The sequence below is a fragment of the Stegodyphus dumicola genome, chromosome 2 (genome assembly GCF_044657685.1).
Source record: "Stegodyphus dumicola isolate Sdum_Otavi_A_Nest chromosome 2, ASM4465768v1".
Taxonomy (NCBI): domain Eukaryota; kingdom Metazoa; phylum Arthropoda; class Arachnida; order Araneae; family Eresidae; genus Stegodyphus; species Stegodyphus dumicola.
Window position 1 is genome coordinate 243,869,642 of NC_140769.1, and position 27,793 is coordinate 243,897,434.

General features: G+C 32.1%; 1 protein-coding gene across 1 annotated transcript; it reads left to right on the forward strand.

Moving 5' to 3' along the window:
• Nucleotides 1-1,190: 1,190 nt before the first annotated feature.
• Nucleotides 1,191-27,337, forward strand: Cdk9 (Cyclin-dependent kinase 9). Its single transcript, XM_035369786.2, has 8 exons — nucleotides 1,191-1,433; nucleotides 7,296-7,409; nucleotides 12,084-12,165; nucleotides 17,445-17,535; nucleotides 21,503-21,680; nucleotides 22,785-23,031; nucleotides 24,327-24,476; nucleotides 26,667-27,337. The coding sequence occupies exons 1-8, from the start codon at nucleotides 1,402-1,404 to the stop codon at nucleotides 26,943-26,945; spliced, it is 1,173 nt and encodes a 390-aa protein (XP_035225677.1). The 5' UTR covers nucleotides 1,191-1,401; the 3' UTR covers nucleotides 26,946-27,337.
• The last annotated feature ends 456 nt before the right edge of the window (nucleotides 27,338-27,793 follow it).

Here is a 27,793-nt window from a genome sequence, read left to right on the forward strand (position 1 = left end):
CAAAAAGTGGAATTGCTGCAAAAAATGGATAAAGACATGAAGAAAGTGACAGAGAGGTTAGCCGGTTTTCTCGGCACAGCAATTACCGGGACTTGAACAGCGGAACTTTGTAACTGAACAAGAAATTATGTCTTTTTATAGAATTAAAGAGAAAGTATTATCACATAAAACGAAGCAACTTAAACAACTTACATTGAGGGAAATGTTTAATAAAGTAAACAAATAAATATTAAGCTTTTTTTTTTTTTTTTTTTTTGTAAATTTTGATACCCTTTAGATCATAATTGTTCTTTATTTCATAAATTACGGTTTCATATTTTTAATTTTATGATTTCTGCATGCCATCTTACCAGATTTAAACTGATGATCTATAATCCGGAAAAATCGAGAATCGCCGAAGTTCCTACGAGTCCGGATTAACGACTTTTGACTGTAGTTTGAAACCAAGCGAACGGGCTATGTCAAACCCTTCAAAAGTTTTTCGTCTCACCCTCAACCGCGTGTTTTATGTTAAATAAATAAATCCAAATCACACCCTCGTTAATGAACACGGGGGATGTTTTATTATGCCAACAGAGGTAAGTATTAAAGAGGTTAGAATAGATTCTAACGTCTTTGGTAAATATCATATGGAGGATGTTCATGTTCACAAAGCCTACAGACCGTTTCTTCGATTAGTTAAAACAGGAAACGTAGAGTTACAGAATCTTGCTTGGTTGCTTGGCGACTTTTGCTTTATCACATTTGCTATTTGTTTGTGAGCGTGGTGTATCAAAATACGTTAATATAGAAATACCGAATACTGGAATAAAATATAATTTTAGTTATACTTACATATAATTTAAGTAAAAAGAATAAGTATCCGACACCCTGAAATGTTTATTGAATGTTTTCATATGGTTTATTTTTCGTTGTGATTTATTTTACTATATTTCAGCGCGATGTTCAGAAATGGAAAAATATCACGCTGTCCTCCTAGAGGAAGTACGTCATCGGATGATAACCATGACCTGGTCTACCATAATAAGCTGTTTCTCCCCTTTTTGGCGTTAAGGCTGTTCTCCGTACTATATCCGTATTTACTATTATATATACATACTTCCTTTCTTGCTTTAGGGTTGTCGCAATTATTTTTGGCAGCACTGACTTTTTGGCAGCATTTGGCGAGTTTTGACGGTCTTCAAAACGGAAGGTTGCCCTACGTTGTTTGCATCGTGTTTGTGTTTATATCTCTGCAAACGGGAATTTTCGAGATTTTGGTGCAATCTTGTACCATTATAATATTTTACGTTATATCGTGTACTCCGTGTCTTTGACAGTGCTTTTCTTCAAGACGTGTTTGTAGAATGTTTAAGCGTCTTTAATAATTTATTTATTTAAATATTATTTCGGTATCTTTTGATGCAACTGAAAATGGGAACTACTCAAGAAAAGTAAGTCCTGTTTTAAAATTTTACTTAATTATGTTTTCATTTGTAATTTGTGTATTTTGTTTTAACTAAAGCAATCTAATTCAAGGGTTAACTAAGTTTGTGGGACGTTCTGTCTGCACGTGGGCGATTTTATTCTCTATGTTAATTTAAGCATATCTTGTTCTTATGGATGCATTAATTAATTAACTAATATTTGACATAAATTATATAGCAGGAAGTACTTCGAGAAATATAAATAGATCTGAACTAATGTATTATTTGCACATCACTTAATTACAATTTTTTATTTGAAAAGTATTGATAGTTTAATATTCAGTAAAACGTTTGGATGAAAGTTTCCAGAAGATAATGTAACCAGTAAGCATAATTCAGCTGATGAAAATATTATGTAATTTATAGTAAGCACAGTAATGTTTTAAAAAATGATAATATAGAACGAACTTCAACTTTTTATATTTTTAATGCTGCATGAAATGGTATCGAATGAAGACATTGGACACTGATTCTTGCCATCAAATCTGAAATCTGTAATGTTCTGAAAAGATTTTTAACAGTTCAAAATAAATTTTTTCTGTAGTTTTAAGTAAGTCTTTCAGCTGAGGAAGAATGTGTCAAAAGCAAATAACAGTAGACTGTATGTAAAACACTCAATGTTTTGTCATAATATTTAAAAATGAATGGGGAAGTGTATGACTGGTTTCAGTGAACCCAAAAAAAATTTAAGTGTATTTATCGATACATATAAAAGTTTATCTTTGTGTAATAACCAATGATTGCTGTTTAGAGGAAATTGATAAAGAATTGGTTTTAAATAAGGATATTATTTTAAAGATATGAAAATTTATAAAATATAAAAGACTGTTTGGTAAAATCCTAGTATACGGTGCAACCTTGGTATGATTGTGAAAATTATCGCCAACACCAAAATGACCCGTTTAACTACTCATCGTATATGTCCCGTTTACTGCTCATCATAAAGTTGCCCAAAGCAGCCAAATCCATTGTGCACAGGATACTAGGATTAATCCGACTGTTTTAAATAAATATATTAATTTGTATTAAATTGCTTTTGTTCTTTGCATAATTTTTCAGATGCATTTTTATCATTTTTCTTCAGTAAAAATTAACAGTTGAATGGCCATTGATTATTTGGTGAATATTTTTTATGCTTAGAATGACACTTATTTTTTATTGCAAGATTCAAAGTTTTTTCCTTGATAACTGCGTCAACATGGAGGAGTATCTTGCTGTACACCTTAGTGTCAAAGATTATACCTTTTTCCAGATACTCTTTGTGGATAATACCACAGCAATCCTACTAGATACAAAGTATGATCTTTTTGTTAGTGAAATTGTACTTTGTGGCGCTGCTGAGGCGTCTCGCCAGGCACAGACCAACCGCTTTTTTGGCCTATATTATTGAAGTAAGTTCACTTTTCATCACAAGTGACAATTCAGAATTTTGTCCTTGCACTGATATTCGAGCAGATTAGTGCAGGCCTGAAAATGTGTGTCCTTATCTGCCTGAGTCAGTTCATGCAGCATCCAGTGATTGAGCTTGTACGTCAAGTTTATGTGAGGCATAGTGTGACTAATGGACATGGCACTAACCTCTGATGGCCCTCATCAATATCAGTAGGCTGGCCAGAGTGCCCTGCTTCTTGAATGTTAAGAGTTCTTCTTATTCAATTTTCGGTACCAAACTTTCAAAGTGTTATATGATACAACATTAGTACCTAAAGCTATACACTTGATTTGGTGACCTTTTTGCAACAGAACTTGAAGTAAATGATGGTTCTAATCTGGTAGCATGATAGTTCCGTTTCAAATACTTTTTACTTAATGATTTCGTTACAGATTTCGCAATGCAGAGTTCTAAAGCGAGTCTGTTTCTTTCAAATGCCAAAAATCTTTTGACAAAATATAATTAAATACACCAATGCGAAGTATTTATGCAGACGATATTCGCAGTGGTGGGAAACTTTCATTAAAACCCGATATGAATGTATGGGTAATGATCCATCCATTATCATTTAAAATCAAATTACAAATCCATCAATTTAAAAACTTTGTAATTCTAATAAATTTTTAATCTCCACCAAAATATTCGAAATAAATATTTGGAATAGTTTGGAAGCAATTTTAGAATCTCTGAACATTGTATGTGAGATTTTCTCTTAATGAAAATATTAGATTGATGGGAAATATCAGACTGATGTAAGAAAAGGATAAACAACTTAAAATGGCAGGAGGATGTTGTATAAATTTAATTAATAGTATCACATCCATCGTTTTATATGGCTTCTGCCTATCTTTCAGCAATTGTTTAGTCCTCTCTTTGACAAAGACTTAATATTATCGTAAAATATTAATTTATTTTCTTTTACAGATGTGCAAGAATTTCCCATTGTTAAATTTTTGTCATGTCATTCTTGCAATATGGGATTTAGTGTTAATCTTCTGATAAATCATGTAAGGCCCCATTAATGCAGGCCCTTTGATTATTAAAGAGCACTTCAAACTCTCTAAAGTGACAGTGCATCCATTAAAGGCTTGACAGTTTATAATAAACCACCACTTCCTTATTCATATATAGTGTAAACTTGCTTTGGACTACTATATTTTTCCTGGGAAAATTGAAGTATCCTATATACTGGCAATGATGTCTATTTTTTATTATTATTATTTTATTTTTTCGTATATCTTTGATTTAAGAATCTAGCCTAATGGCCAGTTTTCTTTTTAAGACTTTTTTATGATTTGTAATTTAAAGAAATTTAAATTGCAATTTAAATAAAACTTAAGCATTGCATCCAACTTAGGTAATGGTCTTCTTGATTTTCTAGAAGCTGTAAACTATCTATACAGCTTGTTTTGTGTGTACATAATCCCTTTCTGTAAGAAGGCCTTGCAATTGTTGCAGCTATATTGCATAGAGAAGTGCTAAGCATTTACTTATCTGCGAAATAGCTCTTTTTAAAGTACGAGATGGCATATTGTCAGAGAAAGAAAATACACCAACTTCCAAAAGTTAGCACGAAGATGCAAAATGCAAAACAATCAACAAATACTGCTTTGATTGACACAAAATTCGGCAGGAAAATAGCATATATATTTATGCCTAAAACGAAATCAATAATTATACAGTCAAAAGTCGTTAATCCGGACCTCAAAGCTACAAAATTTCTGTGCATGCGTCGTGTTGACGCATGCGCATAAGACCTTTATGGCTGTGAATATGCGTGTGCACATACGCATAATATGTTTATGCATGCGCGTTTAATGTATAAAGGACGGTATAAGCTAAGCTAAAATTATCTAATTCAGTTAATATTGCAGATTGCGTTGTTCCTTAATCTTTGAATTGGATCCGGCTTATTATTTTTTGCAGACTGTTAGAGCAATTTTATAAAAGTAAGCTTGAACTTTCGATTATGTCAAATAGAATTTCTAATATATATTTACTAATATGTAAAGGATCTACAAAGCAAAAGTATGTTTCGAAGTCCATTAAACAAAAAGTGGATTGCTGCAAAAAATGGATAAAGGCATATACTTTGTTTATCTAAACATTCCAAAATCTATTTATCAATTTCACGCTTTTCCAGGGGGGGGACGCCGTGGTGCTATGAATTGGAAGTTGATCTGTCAGCATTATCCTTATCTTCAGGGAAGATGTTTTTATTTTATTTGGCTTATAATTCCTTACTAAATGTAGTATTTCATCTTGATGTACTCAGTCTTTGATAGGATTTAAATCAAATTCCTCGTCATTATAATTCGCTTCCGATAGTGAAGAAAGTGACACAGACGTTATTGAAAACGAAAAAATTTTTCTTGACAAATTAGTCTGTGTTCTCGACACAGAAATTATGGGACTTCAACAGCGGAACTTTGTAACTGAAGAAGAAATTATGTCTGTTTATAGAATTAAAGAGAAAGTATTATCACATAAAATGAAGCAACTTAAACAACTTGCATTAAAAGAAATGTTTAATAAAGTAAACAAATAATTATTAAGCTTTTTTTTTTTTTGTAAATTTTGTACTTTTTAAATCATAATTGTTCTTTATTTCATAAATTACGGTTTCATATTTTTAATTTTATAATTTCTGTATGCCGTCTTACCAGATTTAAACTGATGATCTATAATCCGGAATCGCCGAAGTCCCGACGAGTCCGGATTAACGACTTTTGACTGTATACAGAAATGAAAAGAACATTAAATTTTTGTAAGTTATCAGATAATTATATACTGGAGACAGAATTATGTATAAAGTGAAAATAAATAGCATAAAAGGGAAAAAAAGGACATTAATAGGGTAAGTGATCTCCCCTCATCTGTATACAAAGTTTACACCTTGTGACCATGCTTTCAATTAGGTGGTCAACCACTGCAGAATTAAGCAATCGCCATTCTTCTTGTAGAGCAGTTATAAGAGTGGCTGGAGGTGGGAAACGTGAAGATACAGCACGGCCGAGAGCATCCCAAAGATTTTCAATTGGATTAAGGTCGGGCGAATATGCTGGCCACGCCATTCGTGCAATCCCTTCACTCTCTAGGTAGTCATCTACGATGTCAGCTCTATGGGGATGTGCGTTATCGTCCATTAAAATGAAAGTAGGGCCAACTGCTGCAACGTACAATCTCACAATGGGTTCTAGGACTTCATCTCGATACCAGACAGCCGTCAAAGAACACCATTTAAAGATGTGCAGGTTGGTGCAGTATCCTAATGAAATCCCTGCCCACACTATAATGCATCGCCTTGGAATGCGTGACGTTCGGTGATGTTTTGGGACTGATTGCGTGTTTGTTGTTCATGCCATATCCTTATACGCTTGTCATCTGGCTCCAGACTAAATCTTGACTCATCACTAAACATGACATCGCCCCAGTCAGACACATTCCAATTGACATGTTCCTGGCACCACTGTAATCATGCCCCTCTTGATTGGATGGATAGAGGAACACAAACTTGAGGTACCTGGGCGTACAGTCCACTCATATGTAATCTTCGGCATACAGTATAGTCTTCGGCTGCAGATATTGCTTTACCAATGGACGCTGTAACCATAGATGTCACACGTGTGGAGGTCGCTCTGCGATTCCGCTTGGCTACAATAGCAATATATCGATCTTCTGCAGGGGTTGTAACCCTTGGGCAACCGGCTATGGGACATCGGACAACTGTCTGTGTGGTTTGGAATTGTTTCCATAAATGTGAAATTACAGAATGATGAACGCCGAAGAAAAGAGCAACATCTGTTATCGACTGTCTTGCTTCAATGCGCCCCACAGCATGCCAGCGCTCAGAATCTTCCATTCATCTTCTGGAAGTCATAGAAACATGTACGTCTTGAAAACAAATTGTACGAAAGTTTTAAACACCTTCTATCAGCACTTACAATCAACTTCTGTAACCCTTCAAAAAGCTGGCTTCTTATATGACTGCCTTTTTCGCATATTTCTTGACATGAGAGTGCGATTGGCTGTTACCTAACATATTTGCATACTTCCATCTACCTCTTCAGCAAATTGCATCCTCTTCAATTCTGATTGCCTTCTGGAAATTAGCATTTTCCTCTCCGTGCTTAACTTTTGGAAGTGAGTGTATTTTGACTGCCTAAATGTGGCATTAATATTTTCTTAAAAATAAATATATTTTTAAGAGTTATTTCTTATTCTATTTCAACTATTTCTTTTGAATACTTTGAATTGTTATTAAAGTATGCATCTTTTATTTTGCATAAATAAACCAGTGATTCATGATTTTCATGTGTTCTAAAAAATGGAAAATACATCTTAGATCACAAACCTTAAAATTTAAAGGTTATGATTTATAAATGAATATGTTTCAGAGATAAACAGATGTTGGAGAAGTTGATGGAAAAATTGGCTGATGCTGAGTATCCATTCTGTGAAGAAGTTTCGAAGTATGAAAAACTTGCTAAAATAGGACAAGGAACTTTTGGGTATGTGCTTATTTTTCTTAGTTTTAAGCTTCATAATGTATATACATATAAGAAAGAAAAAGTTTTTCATGATTTTTTTTCCCCACACTGTATTGATATTGATAGTTCTGTATTAATTTCTTTCCCTAAAAATTTGTTAGCAGATACTAGAAAGATTTTAAAATAAGAAAAGTTATCTATATGCATTGCAGTTTTCTTTCTGTATGCCATAGCTTTCAAATGTAAATCATATTGCCATCTGTGAGCACTAAGAATATTGTTAGGGAAGATGAAGAGTTCTAATCTTAAGGACTGTATAAAGGTCTTGAGAAACAAGTGAGCAAGGAGTTGCTTGAAAAATTTAGTTTCTTAAACAATTAAAAGTAAATTAAGCATTGCTGAATTATATAAACATTACAGTGTACATCTTTTTTAAGAACCAAATAAAATTATATCAGTTGACCATTCATGCACATTAGTCCAAGTTGTAAATATATAAACTGATTCATTGCAAAGCAAGCCATAGCTGCAGGCCCGCACCAACAACAGGTACAAGATCGTGCTACACACAAAGGTGTCAAGTGAAAAAGGCACAGGACAATCATTAAAACAAGCAGTTTGCCTCGCTGCTTGTCTGAACAGAAAAATTCTTTTCTTACTTGAATGCCCCTCCGGGGTCGACTCGGGTTAAAACCTGGGAAGCTACTGATTAGGATCTGTACCTGGGCAGTCTCAGCCGCAGGTGTTTAAAGTCGGTCTCCGCAGGACTAGCAGGCCAGATTGGTGGCTCGGTCTGTCTGACAGTGCTTAAGTGTCTTTGTTCTGCTGTCTGGGATTAGGACCCCTTTTGAAGGCAGATGTTTTTACGATCCCTCCAGAACGCTGAATGTGAGTTGTTGAGTATTTCTGTCGACTCAGCTTAGTCTTATCTCGTCGGCTTGACTGATAGGTTAGTGGCTCCTTGGATCACCTCTAGGGGTTGGGGTGTTTAACTATGTTTAACTAACTTGAGATTGCCAGATCTGAGTGCCCCTTCCTCCTATTCTTATTAAAATGTGAAAATGCGTGATGCCGATGCGTATGTAAGGGTAGACGCATTCGACAAATTGCTTAATCCTTATTGTGTGTCTACTGCTGCAATTGGAGTAATTTGTTGCACCATTTATCTTTTTTGTGATTGCTTGTTATTGTTTTTTTACATAAAAAAAAAGGGAAAAGCTAAGTGCAGTTGCATATTATGTTAAACTTAGATTAACCTTTTAATTCGGAAAAGCAACGATTTGAGCATAATTACTTGAAAACTGTTTACCTCTCATATTTAAACCATTGTGCATAATATAACGTAACATAACATTAGTGGCGCTTCCTTCTTATGAAAAGAAGGAAAAGAGCTTAGGCAATGTTGCCCATTGCTCTTCCGCCATTTGATCATTTAAAAGGTTTTAAATGGTAACTCCCGTGAAAGGTAAATAATAAATAAATAGATAAGATCCCAAACTGACACCAAATATAAAGTATCAGCAAAAGATCTCATCTCTAAATTCAGGGTGTCGGTTAAATCGTGAAAACTTCCCAATTGGATGAAGAGCCAATTCAATCCCTCCCAAACCACCAAACGCAAACTCTTGACCGGACAAGTGTGCGATGGCGAGTCTAAAAAAAAAAGTACAAATAAATAAATTAATTAATTAATTAAGGAGGGCAGAGGTGCTTTCTCGAGCCAAATGGCTAGGTGGTGTATAAAGATTTGATATCTATTTCCAAATTATATTCCAAAACACAGCTATGAGAGGGAAATCCCAGCATAGTTTCTTTTACAAAGAAAGAAAAGAAAAAAAAAAAAAAAACTCGCAGGGTGTCTCAATGCTTGTTTCTTGCGGTTTCAAATTCACCTTACCTGTAGGTGTTTAGTATACATCAGAAACCCTATTATGCCAGAGAGCCCTTTGTATAGAAGGGCTTGATCAAAGCTAATATAGGGAAATCCAAGGAATTTGTTTCTAGGGACAGAAAACACCGGACATCGTCGCAGAAAGTGAAAAGGTGTTTCCTGTTCTTCTCCACAAGCTGGGCAGAGAGGAGATTCGACAAGACAACATTTGTGAAGATGCTTGACCAGATAAGCATGTCCGGTAACAATTTGAATTACCTGGCATAAGTTAGTTCTACTGAGGTGTATGAATTTACCTAATAAGTTAAGTGTACTGAGCACCAATTTAGAATGAGCACAGTCTGGTAGTTTAGACCATATATCATCATGTTTGTTCTTTATCCAGCTTCTTACTTCTTTTTTTACAGTTTGATATGAAATTGGGTAAAATGGTTCTGGGCCAGACATCGGTAGTTGCGAAGCATCTTTAGCTACTTTATCAGCTAGTTCATTTCCAGCAAACTCACAATGACCTGGGACCCAGACTAAACTAATGGTATTATGGGCCTGAGCCAGAGAATTGAGATCTTGAGTACAGTTCAAAACACAGATTTGTAACTTGACACGATTAGCCAGGGCAAGGATGGCTGATTTACTGTCAGAGAGAATATATATATTCTTATCAACTGTATTTTTAGCTAAGAGCTCTCTGGCGACCGTATTGATCGCCAGAACCTCAACTTAGAAAACAGTTGTTAGTTTACCAAGGTATAGATGAAATCTAATGAAATCTTCTCCAGATCCTTTGGTTTGTACTGACTTGTGCATAGTATATACAGTAGTTTTTATCTGTCCATTGGGAAATGCCCAGTACATTCAATTTCCTGAAATTGCTAGAAGGCATGCACAGCTACCTCCACTTATAGTCGGATACAATCCCAGGTACAGTTATATTTATACATGCATCGGACCAAAATGTCGCCCAATATTCGCCATTTTGGCGATTTTTGTCAATTTCTCTTGCATAATTTGGTGAGAAAAATTAATTGTCAAAACCATCATTAGATTGGCGCTATCTCATCAGTTTAGCGAGATAGTTATTTACCTCAGTATTAAATTGATTATGTTATTTTTCTGGAGGAGCTTTGCTTTCTTTAGACTTTTCATGCTGCATTATAAAACATACTATGATGTATGTATAATTTCACTAAAATTATTTATGTATAATACAAAATTTATAACAAACAATATTAATTCTGAATTATGTGTCAAGAATTTTATACTTATTTTTTAGGTTCTGCATTTCAATTCAAACAAGCATCATAGATAATCTGTTTACTTAACTGATGTAAACACGAAATGTGTTTTCATTGATATGGAACAGTGATATTTAGATTGTTAGAAATAGTAATTGTAAAATTTTTTCTATTCTCTAAATTTTTACTAAAAATGGAAAACATGGTGACATGTTACTTTACTAGGCCTTTTTTCGGATGAAATGTCGTATTTGGTATTTCATTAGGCCACTATTTTTCAAATTATGTTCCACTGAACCCTGAGGTTCCATGCAATTCCTCTAGAGGTTCTGTGAGTTAAAATAACAATTCAAGGGACTGTAAGAAAATAAACAGTAAAGCTGAAGGTTACCATTCATCTGGAAATGCCTGAAAAGTCAGGGAAATGAAAAATGGGTACTTTTTGATGCCTCCACCAAAAAATAAAGAATTTGTTAGCAACTTTAGAGAGCATTTGCAAATTTGTTGGTGATGTTGAAGAGAAATGTTTGTTTGAGTATCTTTAAGACTATGCATCAAGTGCCAGCTATTTATTTACAGTCTTTTTTCATGCAAGACATATTCTCTTCTCAGTATTTTGCACTGTTGTTTTCTCCATATATACAACAGTCGATTTTTGCTTTAAAAATAATAAGAAGAAGACAACTGCATGGTTTTGGTGCCAAAATCGTAAAATGTGAAGGAGAAAAGAAATGCATGATGTCTTCAAGTAAGCCACATTACACTGCATGCAGGCAGAAAGCAAAGTCAGAGATTTTGCCAGAGATAATGAAAACTTCAGTGTGCTATGTTAAAACACTGAAGGGATCATAATTTGTTGTCACATTGATGAAAATGTCTGAAGTGGAAAGCCATCTGAGCGCTGCTACGTACCTACCTGAGTTTCCACATAAATAATTTTTGACAACATGATGCATTGCCTCATCAGTAATTTTTCATTGATTTTCGGTGGGGGTGTGGATAATCTGAAAGTACTGAGAAAATAATTAAAGAAAGTCAGGGAAGATCAAGAATTTTAAGTTTAAAAAAAGATGCAGAGGTCACTCTTTTCAGATAATGAAAAGTTTGTTTTAAATAGTAACTTATAAGCAATACTTTTCTGTCACCGCTCTAGAAATGCAATTGCTCTTCAACAATAAATAATACAATTTTATGTATATTATAATAAATAACCATGTTAATGAAAAAAAATATATCAAAGAATGTAATTTTTGAATTTACCTTTTCCTTCCAAGGAAAAATTGCTCCCATATTTGTGACATATTGCAAAGTATTTTATTTTGTCTGTGTTACAGTTTAAATGCTGTTTTGAACCAAAATTATGTCTATACTTGTAAATTCATCACAGAAATAAACTTACCTAGTAAACAAATCTGTTCCTCTGAAACGAAACATTTTTTAATGCTTTCAAAAAATTACTGAGCAAAATTATTAAATTTTTCTCCAAAAGTAATTTGAGCTAACACTTGAATGTTGCCATTTATTGTCTCTTGTGTGTTTATTTTACAATTTTGATTATTTATTTGGCAGGGAAGTGTTTAAAGCACGTCATCGAACAACAAGAAAAGTTGTTGCACTGAAGAAAGTTTTGATGGAAAATGAAAAGGAAGGTGTAAGTACTTTTTTGAAGTTATTATATTTTTATTTTATTTAGAGTTTTTTTAGTTGAAAAATATTTATATTTAATTTTTTAAAGGTGTTATTAATTCTTATTTACTGTGCTAAAAATTAAATGATTAATTACCTAATTAACCACTTTAATAATTATATTCATCTTTTATTATAATTAAGCAAAAAAATTATGTACACCCAACAGTACTGCTGTTGCTTGCCAAAAAAAAAAAAAAAAAAAAAGTCCACATCTGATTAGATTTTTAGGTACTGTTCTGTTTTGAGAATCGCAAAAAAAAATTGCAGCGAAAATGTATGCGTAAAAGCACCAAATCTAGCAAACATGCCCATTTAACAGCACGCCAAATCTAGCGGACGTGCTAATTTCAAATTGCGTAAGTTTAGATAGTTCTATATTTTTTAAGATGCCATTGAAATACTAGTTTAATTTTTAAATCCTTTTTTGATATCCTATGGATTTAACAATTTGGGAATTGCCCATGATGAAAAGTCTGCAATAGAATTTTTCCAAAGAAAAGTCATCATTCATTATAGAAAATTATGTGTGAACAACCAATGAGATGAAATTCTGCTTTAGCGATAACTCGGTAGCGAAATAGCAATGCAGGAATCTATTCAGTTATGTTTAACCTTTTGTATGTAAATTATAATAATAAAAATAATAATCTTCAGATAGTTATTTACTATTATACTTCCTTTCTTGCGTTAGGGTTGCTGCAATTATTTTTGGCAGCACTGGCATCAACAGTAGTTTGGCGATTTTTCAAGGTCCTCAAAACAGAATAGTACCGATTTTTATTATGGAAAAATATTCAAGAACTTAATCTGTTGAACTACTGCAAAAGCTTTTAAAGTAGAAAGTTGTTGAATAAAGCAATATATGGAATGTTTCATGAGAGAAATTGATTTGCCATGCTTTACTGAGTTGTGTTTGCACTGAAGAAATATCATGAAAGCTCTGTGCAATCAGAGTGCCAGAATTGAATTGAGAGAAATTGCCATTTCGTAGTCTTCTAATTCACTTGACCCCTAATGTGCATTTTGAAATGCCAAGGGAGTTTATAAGGTAATCGTATGAAAGGTTTTAATGTATTATGTTTATTATAGCCAGTTTTCTGAATCAAAGCTTGAAGTAGTTGACAAAACAGCAGTAATAAATGCATAAAAATTGTTAGCTTCATAGATATTTATTATTACTCAGCTTTAATTTTTCTTTTATGTGCTATGTATCTAAATTATTATTAAATTCTAGGGAATAAAAGCATTCAACTCTGAATAGTATTTCTGTTGTAGGTGTATTATTTTTATATGTTGGATAAGTGCTCGATGATTACAAGATATACACAAACATTGTTTATCCTACATTGCTACTATACTACTTTATATTACAGTTCTGATTAATAATAATATATACAGTTACATATGTAACATCTCCCTTTTTTTAACAGAAATAATAATAAAGTTATACATATTCTTTTAAATAATGAGGTTTTTAACAGTCCTACCAGATCAAGTAACATAGTTATGTCCATTTGCAAAATTTGGTGATACAATACCTCTTTTAGTATTTGGTGGCTCAACACTTCTGTTGGGTGCTGAAGAATTAGCAGGCACATTTAAATTTGAAGTGCTCCTGCTATTTTCAGGTATCTCGGGTTCATCCTCATGACTTTCATTTTCATAGTTGTTTTGCATTACAAACTCTTTCTGATTTGTTCCTTTAAGAATGTATCTTCAGTTCATTTCTACAATTCTTCCATCTGTTCTTATAATCCTTTACTTTCTGCTGCTTCTATAATTTTCCCTCTTTAATTTAGTTTTTTCTCTTTCTATTTTATTGCATTTCTATCATAATAGCTTTTTTGTAAGGTTTCTCTCTTCAGTAATTGTCGTTTATGGTCTTCATATTGTTTAGTTTGGATGAAATTCACTTTTATAGGCATCATTCAATTTACTTTTCTTCCAAACATCAATTCTAAAGGTGACTTAATTTCATCTGAAATAGGAGTGTTGTGATATTCCAGTAATACTAAATATGGATCTTTGTTGTAAACTACAGCTTTTTCTAGCATTCACTTGACAATTCGAATATATCTTTCAATCTTTCCATTAGATTGTGGGTAATTTGGACTTCAAGTTCTTTTTTGAAAATTCCACCTTCTTACAAATTCTTTAAATTTCCCGCAACTATATTGTGAACCATTATCCAAATATACTATTTTCGGAATACCATGTCTTGCAAAAAATGATTTCAGTTGCTTTTTCACTGCACTCAACAGATCTTCCAAATGTCCAATTTCAACATATTTGCTAAAATAATCCAGAACTATTAGATAATTCTTTCCTTGAAAGTAAAGAAGATCTGTTCCCAATATTTCCCATGGACCATTAGGCATTTCTTTAGATATCATTGGTTCTTTGGTGTTAGCTTTTTGTAAACTTAAACATGTTGGACAATTCAGTACCAAATCTACAATTTCTTTCGATATTCCTGGCCAATACAATATTTCTCTTGCATTATAAATATAAATATCACGAATACACATCAAATAGTTTTCTGGGTGCAATTTTCTAATTTCGACTATGCGTAATGTATGCTTTATGCATGCGCACATTGAAAGAAATATTTAATAAAGTAAACAAATAAATATTAAGCTTTTTTTTTGTAAATTTTGATACCCTTTAGATCATAATTGCTCTTTATTTCATAAATTACGGTTTCATATTCTTAATTTTATAATTTCTGCATGCCATCTTACCAGATTTAAACTGATGATCTATAATCCGGAACCGCCGAAGTCCCGACGAGTCCGGATTAAAGACTTTTGACTGTATATAACAGTAGGTAGGAATTTTTAATCAGATACTTGGAAATCTTGGTATTATAAACCTAGGTATATTTCTGAACTAATAATAAATCTGTTCAATATTTTCAATTTAAAGGCAAGTAGCTGATGTTTGTTGTAATTAAAATGCACGCTGGGCATCAAAATTAAAGGATAATTAGAAAAAATATGGGCACTAAATTAATGTTGTAACCAGTTCCTAATGCCATAATTATTTATTTTAATTAAATACAATTGAACACAAAATTGCAATTCTATGCATACATTAGCACTGGAAATATGCAAATATGGTGCACAATGGATGAATGTTGAAATTCTGGTCTGGTAGTGTTGTTTAAAGTGAATATGGTTTCTGAAAGTGGTCACTATTCAGTAGTCAAGACTCAAAGGCATCATTTAACCCTCTTGCTGCGATTTCAATGGTCAACATAGAAGTAGCACTTTTTTCCCGTTCATGGTTTCATTTTGGCTCTTCTGTGATGTTTAATTGTATATTCAGATTTGAGATTAACAGATAGCATTAGTTGTCCATATTTCTGCAAAATATGCAAGCATGTTTTGCACTATTTTGCTCGCTCTTTTCAAGCTCAAAGATGTTTGGCAGGAAGTTTTTCGTGAATGCTATAACCCACATTCCTGACAACATTTCTGATTCTAATTTCAAGTATATTGAAGATAGTTATAGCGAAGCTGATGAAAATTTCTCGCATTCCTGTGCGGATAGTGAGATTCATTTTCTATTCAAAATGTTTGACAATGTTGCAAACTTGATGTGCAAAATATTCCACCAGCTCCTGCTTCATTTCCTTTTCTGGGCAGTCCTGAATTTTCATTTGCAAATTATTGAGCTAAGCATTCAGAAGTATTCAAATGAAAACTCAAGTGTTTACCCTGGCAAATGTAGTTCAACTCTATCCCATGAGACTTACTTCTTGAAATTTTGTTAGCCATATACTCCCCGAATCCCATCAAGAAAGAGCCTTGTTGACAGTTTGCTGTTTGTTGCTAAAAAAAAACTGAAACTTGCAAAAAAATTCACACAAAAACGCAAATTTAAAGCAAAAGATTGTGAGATAGGACTTTGCCTCGAGCCTTGTTTTGAAGTTTATTATATTAAACTTCATTTCTAATAAATGTTTAGTAAATATTTTCATTAGTAGCTATGTTTTATCTTTGTATTTTATAAAATGAATCGTAATTTGATTAAGATTAATTTTCAAAATTTTGCTTTTATATGATTATTCTTCAATTTCAATTTTCCGACAGACTTTTTAATGATCTAATTCTATATTGAAAAAAAAACTCTTTTACAAAAAATTTTTGTATACTTTAAAATATATGTAGATTTGAAATAATGTAATAAAAAGATACACAGTTTCTGAACCTTATATTAAAAAACAATTATACAGCAAGAGGCTTAAGGGAAGGTAAAAAAAGTCAAATAATTGGTAGAATAGAATAGAGGAAGATCAAACACAAATGGAGGTTGCGCAAGATTTGAGTATCCCTCAAGGTACATCAAGAGTTTGGAGTTGCATTTTAAGCACTGGATCAGTAGATAGACAGCCTGATCAAAGCTGACCAGGAACAACAAAGAAGAACCATTTTCTTTTGTTTTTGGCTGGAAGAAACCACAAAATGACTAGAAGAGATTTGGTTTTAGACCTTCAGGCTACCATGGGAACTTAAATTAGCCATTCTACTGATGTATGAAGGCATAACAAGGTTGGATTGTATGGGGTAAATCCACTGGTTTGTGCCCCACTCACATTAGCTTCCAGTGGGGCCCGTTTAAAATGGTGCTATTGTCATATTCAAAGAAGCCAAGATGACTGGTTCTATGTATTTTTAATTAGCGTGTTCAGATGTGTCTGAACAGTGATTCTAGACATGTTTTGATCTGGCAAGAGGAAGGAACACACGACTTGCCTTCCTTTGTCCGTGAAACCACGATTTAATGGTTTGGGGAGGGATTATGAAACATGGCTGTGTATCTTTCAAGGAGGCTCTGTAACCTCCTTGAAAGATATGTGAGTGAGGTATTGTAATCCCAAGTTAGACTGTTTAGGGGTGCTGTTGGCACAGAGTTTTTGCTAATGGATGACATTGTTCAGCCTCTTCGAGCAGATATGGTGTCAGAATACTTGCAAAGTCATCCAGTCTGCATCTCTACAAAGTAATATTGAAAAAGCTTTAATATATTGTGATTTCTACTTGCATATTATTTTATCTGAATTATGTGTACTACTCTTAGAAATAAAAATATTTACCATAATTTTATCTCTAATTTTGTTAATAAAAATGAAACTGAAAAAGTTAGCTAATTTAATGAAGAAATTTAAAACTTTCTAATGTATGTAATTTTGTATCTGATTGTGACTGCTGTGATAATAGTATCTGTTTTTCTTTTCAGTTTCCTATTACAGCCTTAAGAGAGATCAAGATTCTTCAATTATTAAAACATGAAAATGTAGTAAATCTTATTGAAATTTGCCGCACAAAAGGTGAGCTTATTTGTTTTTCTGCATATTCTTCTTCTAATATTTGCTTATTACTTTCTACCATATTACAATTTCTAGAAATAATTTTGACTGTAAATTATTATTTAAAATTAACAATTTTTAGGAGGAAAAAAAAAACTTGGGGAGGGAGGGGGATCATTATAAAAGAGGAATCTGTGTCTTGCTTAATTTGAAATTTTAGTTGGGCATGGTTCTTATAATTATGAAATTTTAGATAGGCATGGCAAATTATAAAATATATTATATATAATATATTTTATATTCCTTGTATTACTATAATTTTTAGTAATACAAGGAATAGGAAAACATTTACAAATAAGTTTAATCAGAATTTTATTCACATATCTCTGGCAACATTGTTACTATTTTTATTAATTTTAATATTATTTTCTGTAAAGCAGGGAAAATAATTTAAAGTTAGCACATAAATAACTTATTATCAAAATTTGTAACATTATCTGTCTTTTGTTTTAAAAAGCAAAGGCTTAAGACACAATAACACACTGAATAAATACTAATTCAGAAGTCAAACAACAAAAATCAGCGTTATACCTACAAAATTTTCACAGGACTAGTTTCGATGGTTTTACCGAACCATCATCTTCAGCTGCAAAAACCGCAAATGAACAAGATAGGAAATAATGATTAGATAAGATAAGAAAGCCTGGACAAGAATAAGCAAGTGGCGCCATCTGTTGGCGAAACCAGAACTAAAACATAATTTCTCTAAAAGCCGAAGGCAAATTTGGCATTTTGTTTTCCAAAATAAATATTACAAACAAACTGAGGGATTAGCCATGGGAAGCCCCCTCAGTCCCATCCTGGCTGATATCTACATGCATTATTATGAATCAAAATTGTTTGAAACTTTAAACTTCCCGGCATGGTTCCGCTACGTAGACGATACTTTTACCCTGTTTGAAGGTAATAAAGATGATTTAAATAAAGTTCTTTCAACAATGAATTCTATTGATCCTGCTATTCAGTTCACTTTTGAACTTGAGACTTGCAATTCTCTTCCGTTTCTCGACATTCTGGTCACACGTAACACATCCAACTTCAGTACTACAGTTTACCGTAAACCTTCATCGGTTTGCCTTCCACCACACTTTAAATCATGTCATCCGACTAAACAAAAGTTAGCTTCATTTTATTCCTACGTTTTCCGTGCTCTTCAAGTTTGCTCCTCCAAACTAGCCCTTGATGAAGAACTAAATTATTTAAAAGCAATAGCTATTGACAGGGGCTTTTCACCCAACATTATTAATCAAGCAGTTAAAAAATTCTCATCTGAACACACTAAAAACCACACTCTTATTTTAGGAGATTATAAAAATTCTGTTGTCATTCCCTTCTTTCCATCAATTAGCTATAAAGTTGCACATATTTTGCAGAAATTTAACTTTCGGGTTGTTTATTCTCCCATCAATAAAATTCCAACTTCTATACTCAAGGACCCCATTCCGGATATGAATTCCTGGGGTATTTATAGGATTCCTTGCCAGTGTGGTTTAATTTACATTGGCCAAACTAAGAGAGCCTTAAAATTTCGCGTCAAAGAACATGAGGCATATGTTAGAAAAAAGGAAACACAGAAGTCTTCTGTTGCTCAACATTGTTGGTCTGAAAATCACACTTTCAATTTTTCTGCTGCCAAAATTATTCAAAAAACATCTTCCATTGGAGAACTGGATTTTCTAGAGGCATTTCACATTCATAAAAATCTTTCGGTTCTAGTTAACGATCCTAATTCCAATCCAAATTTGCCTTCGGCTTTTAGAGAAATTATGTTTTAGTTCTGGTTTCGCCAACAGATGGCGCCACTTGCTTATTCTTGTCCAGGCTTTCTTATCTTATCTAATCATTATTTCCTATCTTGTTCATTTGCGGTTTTTGCAGCTGAAGATGATGGTTCGGTAAAACCATCGAAACTAGTCCTGTGAAAATTTTGTAGGTATAACGCTGATTTTTGTTGTTTGACTTCTGAATAAGCAAAGGCTTAGTTATATATCCTTTATTAATTGGCCTTTTGAAAACCAAAATATTCGTATAACTGCAGGAAAACATTTAAAAATTGTATTGATACAAATTATCATTATATCTAAATTGTTATGTTAAAGGCAAGCAATGTTATTTAGTTTTACTCAAGGTTAATGTATAGCTTTGCACTATTTTATCAATTCAAAACAGAAGTTAATTTAGTGAAAGCATTGTATTAATTTATTAACCCTCTAACTGGTATGACCACTTTTATTCAGTCATTAAATTTTCTGTCATTAGTATATATTAACTTGTAATTTAAAATATTTTTTTCTATATAGTCTTTAATGATTTCAATATTACCTAAGGAATAAAAGGTTGTGAAAACTAACCCCTTCGCGCCGGGTATCGCAAACGCGCGCTTATCGCGGAGGCCGGCTGTAGCGTAGCGGTATCTTAAATTTAAACTAATAAACATAAGAATAGATCAATGCGAGTGGACTGTAGATTAACATTTATTCGGCAGTTTGAACTTTCGAACACAACACAGCACAAAGTAAAGCAACAGAGTTACAAATAGCATTTGCAAGAATGCAAAAACAAAATGCGAACTGCAGATACAATCTGCGCATTGCGAAATAATATCTCACAGACAGGCAGAGAGCTGTCGTGGCCAAAACACCGGCAGTGTCTTACGCGAGCGTCTGTCCAGGGCCGGGGGCTTTTTTGCTATTAAGCCTAAATCCATGAAATTTCCAAAGTATCACCGCATTGTTTAATAATGCTCAATAGAGTATTTAAACGGGTTATGCTTTATAGATATTTTTATACTATATACTTTAATTACCTTATTTCTTGTTTAAATGCATATTTTACACATTTTATTTTCATTACTCACCATTTTATGACTTTTAACATTATACATCTGAAAACTAAATATATTACTTAAAATTCTCTTTTCGTATGAAAAATTTGAAAACAGGGATCTACACACAGTCCTACGTTACATTCTTTACACTCGTATTAACAACATTGATGATGAGGACATTAATTAATTAAGGATTAAGGATGGTGAGGACATTTTGGACATCTATATGCCGACGTACTCGACATACAGATGTCCTCATCATCTTTAGATTCGCCAGATTCTTTATGATCAGACTACATAATAGTATCACTATCACTACTATCAGAATCTGTTTCAGAATCAATATCTGAAATATTTTCCATCATTTCTGCTATTTCATGCTTCTGTTAAACATTTTCGACGCTTCGACATTGCAACAGTAAAAACAGAAAGAATTCACGTCTAACAAGATCTAATTATTTTCTGAATACTAAACTGCAAACCGAAATACCCAACGCTTTAGCAAAAATAAAACTTTTCTGCTTACAATAAACAACTACCACGTGTAAATTTAAAGAGACGTCATAAAGCACGCCATTCGGAAAGATTTATTTCCCCTTTTGTTTATATAATCAAAAGCCACGTGAGTCATGCTTCTCTCATTTTGAGTAGAAGGTCTAATGTACATATATCTGAAATCATATGGACATACAGTGCCGTCTTGTGGCAGAAATTATAGTTTTTAAAATGTTCCAGGACACTGGCACGTGACAGTCGGGGCTGAATGGGGAAAATGCTCTGGCACGCCTGCGTGTCGGCCGGGAAGTGAGTGTGTTCGTTGCTGGCACGTAGACATGACAGTCGGCACGAAGGGGCTAAGAGTAAAATATGCAATTATACAAATCTGGTATATGTTGTTTCACCTGTAAAACAAAAGGATGTTTTGCTCAGAGAGTTAATTTAGTTTATTACTCATCTAACAAATTAAGATTTTGGCCAATTTATAGACAAGTTTAATAACTAAATATTGTTAAAAAATTTTTGATATACATTTGGAAAATTCCAAATTTTAATTTTTGTTTGTTATTTGTAAACTAATGCATATGTAATTGGAATTTGTAGCATCAGCATTTAATCGTTGCAAGTCAACTTTCTACTTGGTGTTTGATTTCTGTGAGCATGACCTGGCAGGACTGTTAAGTAATGTTAATGTGAAGTTTTCTCTTGGTGAAATCAAGATGGTTATGAAACAACTTCTAAATGGATTGTACTTCATACACAGTAATAAAATTCTGCACCGGTAAGTGGAAAATGGAAAGAGTTTGAGAGTACATGCTCTACATTTGAAAATTTGTGTATTTATGTTTGGGATTAAATGTGTATAGTTGCAGTGTAATTTTATTATTTTTAGATGCTTAGTTGTTTTTGTGAAACTGTGCATGCCACATAAAATAATGAATTTTGTATCTAGCAAATGATTTTTTTTTTTTTTTTTTTTTCTGTATGTATCAAAAGAAGTGGAATGTAGTATAGCATTGAATTCTGAATGTGAATGCTCGAGAAATCACTTTGCGTGACATACTTTTAGTTTTGTAATAATAACTACATTTTTATACATAGCGAAGAATACTGTTAGTATCCTATATTATGTAACCTTTGACATAATGTTTTAATGAAATGATCTAATTTGAATTCCAGAACATAGTATTTTTATGCACACACACACATAAATAAAGCATGTAGTTCTTTAAATGTGAATAGTGATAAAATCAGTTAAAAGCTGGAAAATTAGAAAGAATTTATAGTGCATGATGATACATTTAATTATATAGATCCTGAACTCGAATTTTCTCTTTACATTATCATTGAGACTGAATCACTATATAAGTGAGTATTGTAACCCCATGGCTCAACAAGTGCCACCTAGCGGCCGCCAGGACAAAACACCGGCCAACAAAGACTATAGCAGTCAGTCGATGTACTGGACTCAAGACACTGAGCATGGTGTTCCCCGAGGTGTAATTGTAATGTTTTATCTTAACTGTGTTTTGTTAATTAAAACTATTTAAAAAGGCCAAGTGAGAGAGTCTTTGTTTATGTTAGTTTTGGTTATAGTATGATTTAATAAAATATCTGATTATTTTGTTAACTATTTAGAACAAAATAATAAAATTAATTTATTAAGCTTACTTAGTGTGTAACAATAAATGAATATTTGGAAAATTAAAATGCTGTATTCATTGATCATTAATTATAAAAAATTATAAAATATACATTTTAACTTCAAAATTTAATAGACAAGTTTCACTTTCACTGCTGAATTTTCCAGTCTGAAATGTCAGCTAATTTATATTATTATGTGTTCATAGCAGATACAAAATAACAGAAGTATTTTTTTTTCCAGTGACATGAAAGCTGCCAACATTCTGATAACAAAACATGGAACATTGAAGCTTGCTGATTTTGGCTTAGCAAGAGCTTTTTCTGTGAGTAAAAATGGTCAGCCTAATCGATATACAAATAGAGTTGTCACATTATGGTATCGACCCCCTGAACTTCTTCTTGGAGAGCGAAATTATGGTCCTCCAATTGATATGTGGGGTGCTGGTTGCATCATGGCTGAAATGTGGACCAGAAGCCCTATCATGCAGGTATGCTATCTGTTTATCATAAAATCATAAAAGTGGTACCCAAAATGCATTATACAGTCAAAAGTCTTTAATCCGGACTCGTCGGGACTTCGGCGATTCCGGATTATAGATCATCAGTTTAAATCTGGTAAGATGGCATGCAGAAATTATAAAATTAAAAATACGAAACCGTAATTTATGAAATAAAGAGAAATTATGATCTAAAGGGTATCAAAATTTACAAAAAAAAGCTTAATATTTATTTGTTTACTTTATTAAATATTTCTTTCAATGCGCGCATGCATAAAGCATACATTACGCATAGTCGAAATTAGAAAATTGCACCCAGAAAACTATTTGATGTGTATTCGTGATATTTATATTTATAATGACGAGGAATTTGATTTAAATCATATCAAAGACGGAGTACATCGAGATGAAATACTACAGTAAAGAATTATAAGCCGAATAAAATAAAAACATCTGCCTGATCGTTAAAGTTAGAAATCCTGCCATGGATTCTTGCAGAATTCTGAAGGAATTGGTACCTTTATATTTTTTAAACACTCAGTATTCGATCCACTTTGTTTCTGGTGTTTAAAAAAAAAAAAAAAAAAAAAAAAAACACCTTTCCTTAATTTCTATTTTGTTATGTTCCTCCATTCTAATGAAAGCTCTGTTGGCTACATACAACTGATTATATCATGTCTACACATTTTTTCTGATAGTAGGATCCCATAACTTCGAAAATAATCCATTGCTTGCTGTTCTGTGGAAGGGCAGGTCATGAATTTTAATAATTTTTTTTCAAAATGCAAGATGAAGTACAGTAATAGTGGTGAATTTTTATCCTTGATATAAAAGCAAAAGGTGGCTGGCTGATAAACTACCTTATTGAAACCAAAAGGGTGGTTGCATGTAGTCTGTGTGTTCTTATTTTGAAAAACTTCGCAGAGTAAACATACAATATTTATTATAATGGTAACAGTGATTTGATGCAGCAAGATATGCATCCGTACTTGATGAGTTACTAATCTTATGTGCTAAATTTCTTTTGGTGCAACAGTGCCACCTATAGTATCTTCTTAATTCTCAACATACTGGCCCACAGTGAACACTTGTTCATAACAAGATTCTAATTTGCAATCATTGTATTATGATATTCACAAATTCAACAAATATTAAGTGACATGTTAAAATATGAATTTGAAAATCATCACAAGCTGAAAGAGAAAAATTATTAAGATACTAGTTGCATCTTTTTTTCACAAGTTTTATTTTTAATATTTAACATATTTCACACTTTTTATATATAGGGCAGCAGTGAGCAGCATCAGTTGACACTCATTAGTCAACTTTGTGGCTGTATCAATCCTGAAACACTCCCTGGAGTTGAGAAACTAGAGCTGTATAATACTTTAGAATTGCCAAAGGGGCAAAAGCGGAGAGTCAAAGAACGCTTAAAGGTATTTTGTTATTTACTCATTATTTTTTAAAAGCGCAAGTAAATATTTTTATTTATTACATGATTTTATGCAAATACTCATTATTTTTTTAAAGTGCAGTAATCATGTAAGTCAATATTCTGAAAATAATAGTTCACTCTATATTATTTTCAGGATAGGTTATAAAGATGAGAAATATATGTTTATATAATATTTTTATAGAATGTTCCAGAATTTTATAATTTTCTGGTGATGTTCCACTTTGGGATGGATGTTATACATAACCTTAATTCAAGACAGTCACACAATGCAACCTCCCTAAAATAACCACTCATTTCTAGATTATTTTGTTGTTTAGTGAAGGTTACTTGCATTAAACGCATGATTATCAATGATACTCAATGATAAATTAAAATTTTATTCATTTAACATTCATCAATTGTTTCATTGTTTTGTGTTAACAGCTGCAAATCAAAGATTTTTAATTTAAATTTTAAATACTTTAGTGACGTAATGAATTTTTAAATGCTGAGTACTCGTAAGTTAGAGCTGAGGAAAGCTGGTAACTTAACAATTAAGACTTAAGAATATAAATTTGGAAAAAGTAGTTTATCTTTTATTAATTCCAATTTTAGATAAAGATATAAAAAAGTTTTCAACAAAATCACAAAAAGATTTGATATAAAATTACTTAACATTTAAATCACCTTATTCAACCTTTTCTTTTTTTCATAATCATTGACTTGATTAAAGTTTGGCTAAAGAAGCGTGAAAACTCAATAATGTTGGTTAGAGACATTTCTTTCAGATGACTTTTAAATCTTCAATAGATGAATGAATAATCAAATGAATAGGGTCTGTGTTCTTCAGTCTCTTGTATCATATGAGATATATCGCATTAAAATATTTTAATGTAACACTGAGTGTTAGCGAAAAATCGCCAAATTCCTTACAACATAAAGAGAATGTTCGTTTGGGGCCATGTGCTCTATTATCTGAATTCATTCAATTTTGTTTTAAAAAATGATGAAAATTTAGGATTCATGAAATGAAACTGTCTTTTTTTGACAACGTACAGGCGGTGCAATCATTCAAATCGTCCAGCTTGAGTTTTCTAACATCTTTGATATTTATTTACTGGAGCAAAGAGATCAAATCAGTTGTTTCTCCAAACATAATAAACTGGAACAACTACTTAAGAGAAGTTTGTGTAGAAATATTAGCGGAACATGAGGGGAAAAAAAATTACAAAACGAAAGAACAATGCCGGTGGCATTTGCTGCAAAAGTTTCTAGTTAATTTTCTAGTATGCTTTCTAGATTTAAGAAGCACAGGTACAATTTTGTTGTAATTATTATGGAAAGCCAATATTATTGTTACTGGTTTTATGATGTTCTTTGTGAATTAATATTTTATGAGATCATTTAAAGTGGATAATAAATTATGCTATCACATCTGGTCTGGGTTTGCATAAATTCCTGATAATCATTGACTTGATTTTTTTATGAAGACTCCTGATAATGGAAAACTAAACTATTCTGCATATTTTGTGTATACACATTATTGTTGAATTTTTACATAGTGATTTTATGGTTTTCTGTTCATCAGTTTAGAAAAATATGTTTTATATTTAAAGGAAATTGGTTTTTTAATGTGTGAAATATTTTACTATTCTAATGGACATTCTCAAGCACTACTGTCTGATTTTGTAAGATTTTCTGAACATTACGATTTTTTAACCCATTATCATTTCAGCCCTCTCATTGTATCATAAAATAAGCATTTATCAGTTACTCATTTACATTACTCATGTACAACTTGATCTATACCTGTATCTATTCTTTCTGCCTCATGATTGGGGGAATACTTAAATTTTCATAAATTCAGGCTGTATGGAATGTTTATGCTTCTCAAAATATCGTAACAGAAATACAAACCATATAAATACAAGCATAAAAATGAATGAATATATTTGAAAAATGAAATTTTTTAGTTTTTAACATTTAAAGCAATTTTAGCTTTTTAAAAAACAGTTGCAGTGTGAACAGAATTGATTTTACAGTAAATATTTATATGTAATATTACATGAAAAGTAATATACATAGAAGTTTTAAATTATTAGTTAAAATGAAACTCTTATTCTTAGCTTGATATAATATCAAAAAATAAGAAGTTCAGAAAATAACATACTGATAATTTTTTATTTTTCAGGCTTATGTGAAAGATCCATATGCATTAGATTTATTGGATAAATTGCTAACACTTGATCCTGCAAAGCGAATTGACAGTGATACTGCCCTGAATCATGATTTTTTCTGGTCTGATCCTTTACCCTGTGATTTGGTTAAGATGTTATCACCTCATACTCAATCTATGTTTGAATATCTTTTTTCAAAGAAGAAAAACGAGCAAAATCGACATGCTGGTCCTGGGCAACACCCTAGAGCTCATCCAACAACAAACGATCAGTACCATGATAGAGTGTTTTAATGTTATGTTAAATATCTACCTTGCTGGAAAAGTCTCAGAAATATTGAAAATGCAAAATTTATGCATATTTCATGCCTCTAGATATAAAAAATTTTTTGCTTCATTTTCAATTTTAAACACAAGTTTTTTAAAATATTGAAAACTTGTTCTGTTCGAGCTTTCTTAAAAAAGGAACTGTTTATTGGATAGTATTATAATTTGTGAAATATGCAGGCAGATGTTTTACACATGAAATGAATAATGTTTATAGAATTTTTAATTACATTTGCTTATAATGTATTAAAAAATTATATAAACATCCAAAATTTTGTTATCAGTGAATATGTATATATTATGTATTTTTTTAGAGTTACAATTCAGATATTTCAAATAAATACTTCTTAAAAAATTTACCTTCTTTCAGTGTTATATTATTGGCTTTTTTTTAATTATTATTATATGTTGTGTGATATTTCTGAATAGGCATTTTGCTTCACTGAATGTTAATGTAATACAATAAACCTTTGCTGAACACAATTCCCCAAGTACACAGTACGTTAATTGACCTAATATAATAATTAAATAATTTCAATTAACATTTCTTTCATTTTAATTGCCTACTTAATTATAGCATTGCAACATTATGAAGAAGAGCAATCTTTCGATTTTGATGATTGAGGTTATGAGATAAATTTAGGAAAAAGATTTTTATTACATTTATTTCCTTGTATGAGGTAAGTAAACATTGCAAAAAATTTCAATGAATATTATTTTGACAAAACGTTTTACACGACATCTGCACATACGGAAGAATAAGGACTTTATTTCTTGAAATTTTTTCACATCTGTACATTATGCAAAAATTATTT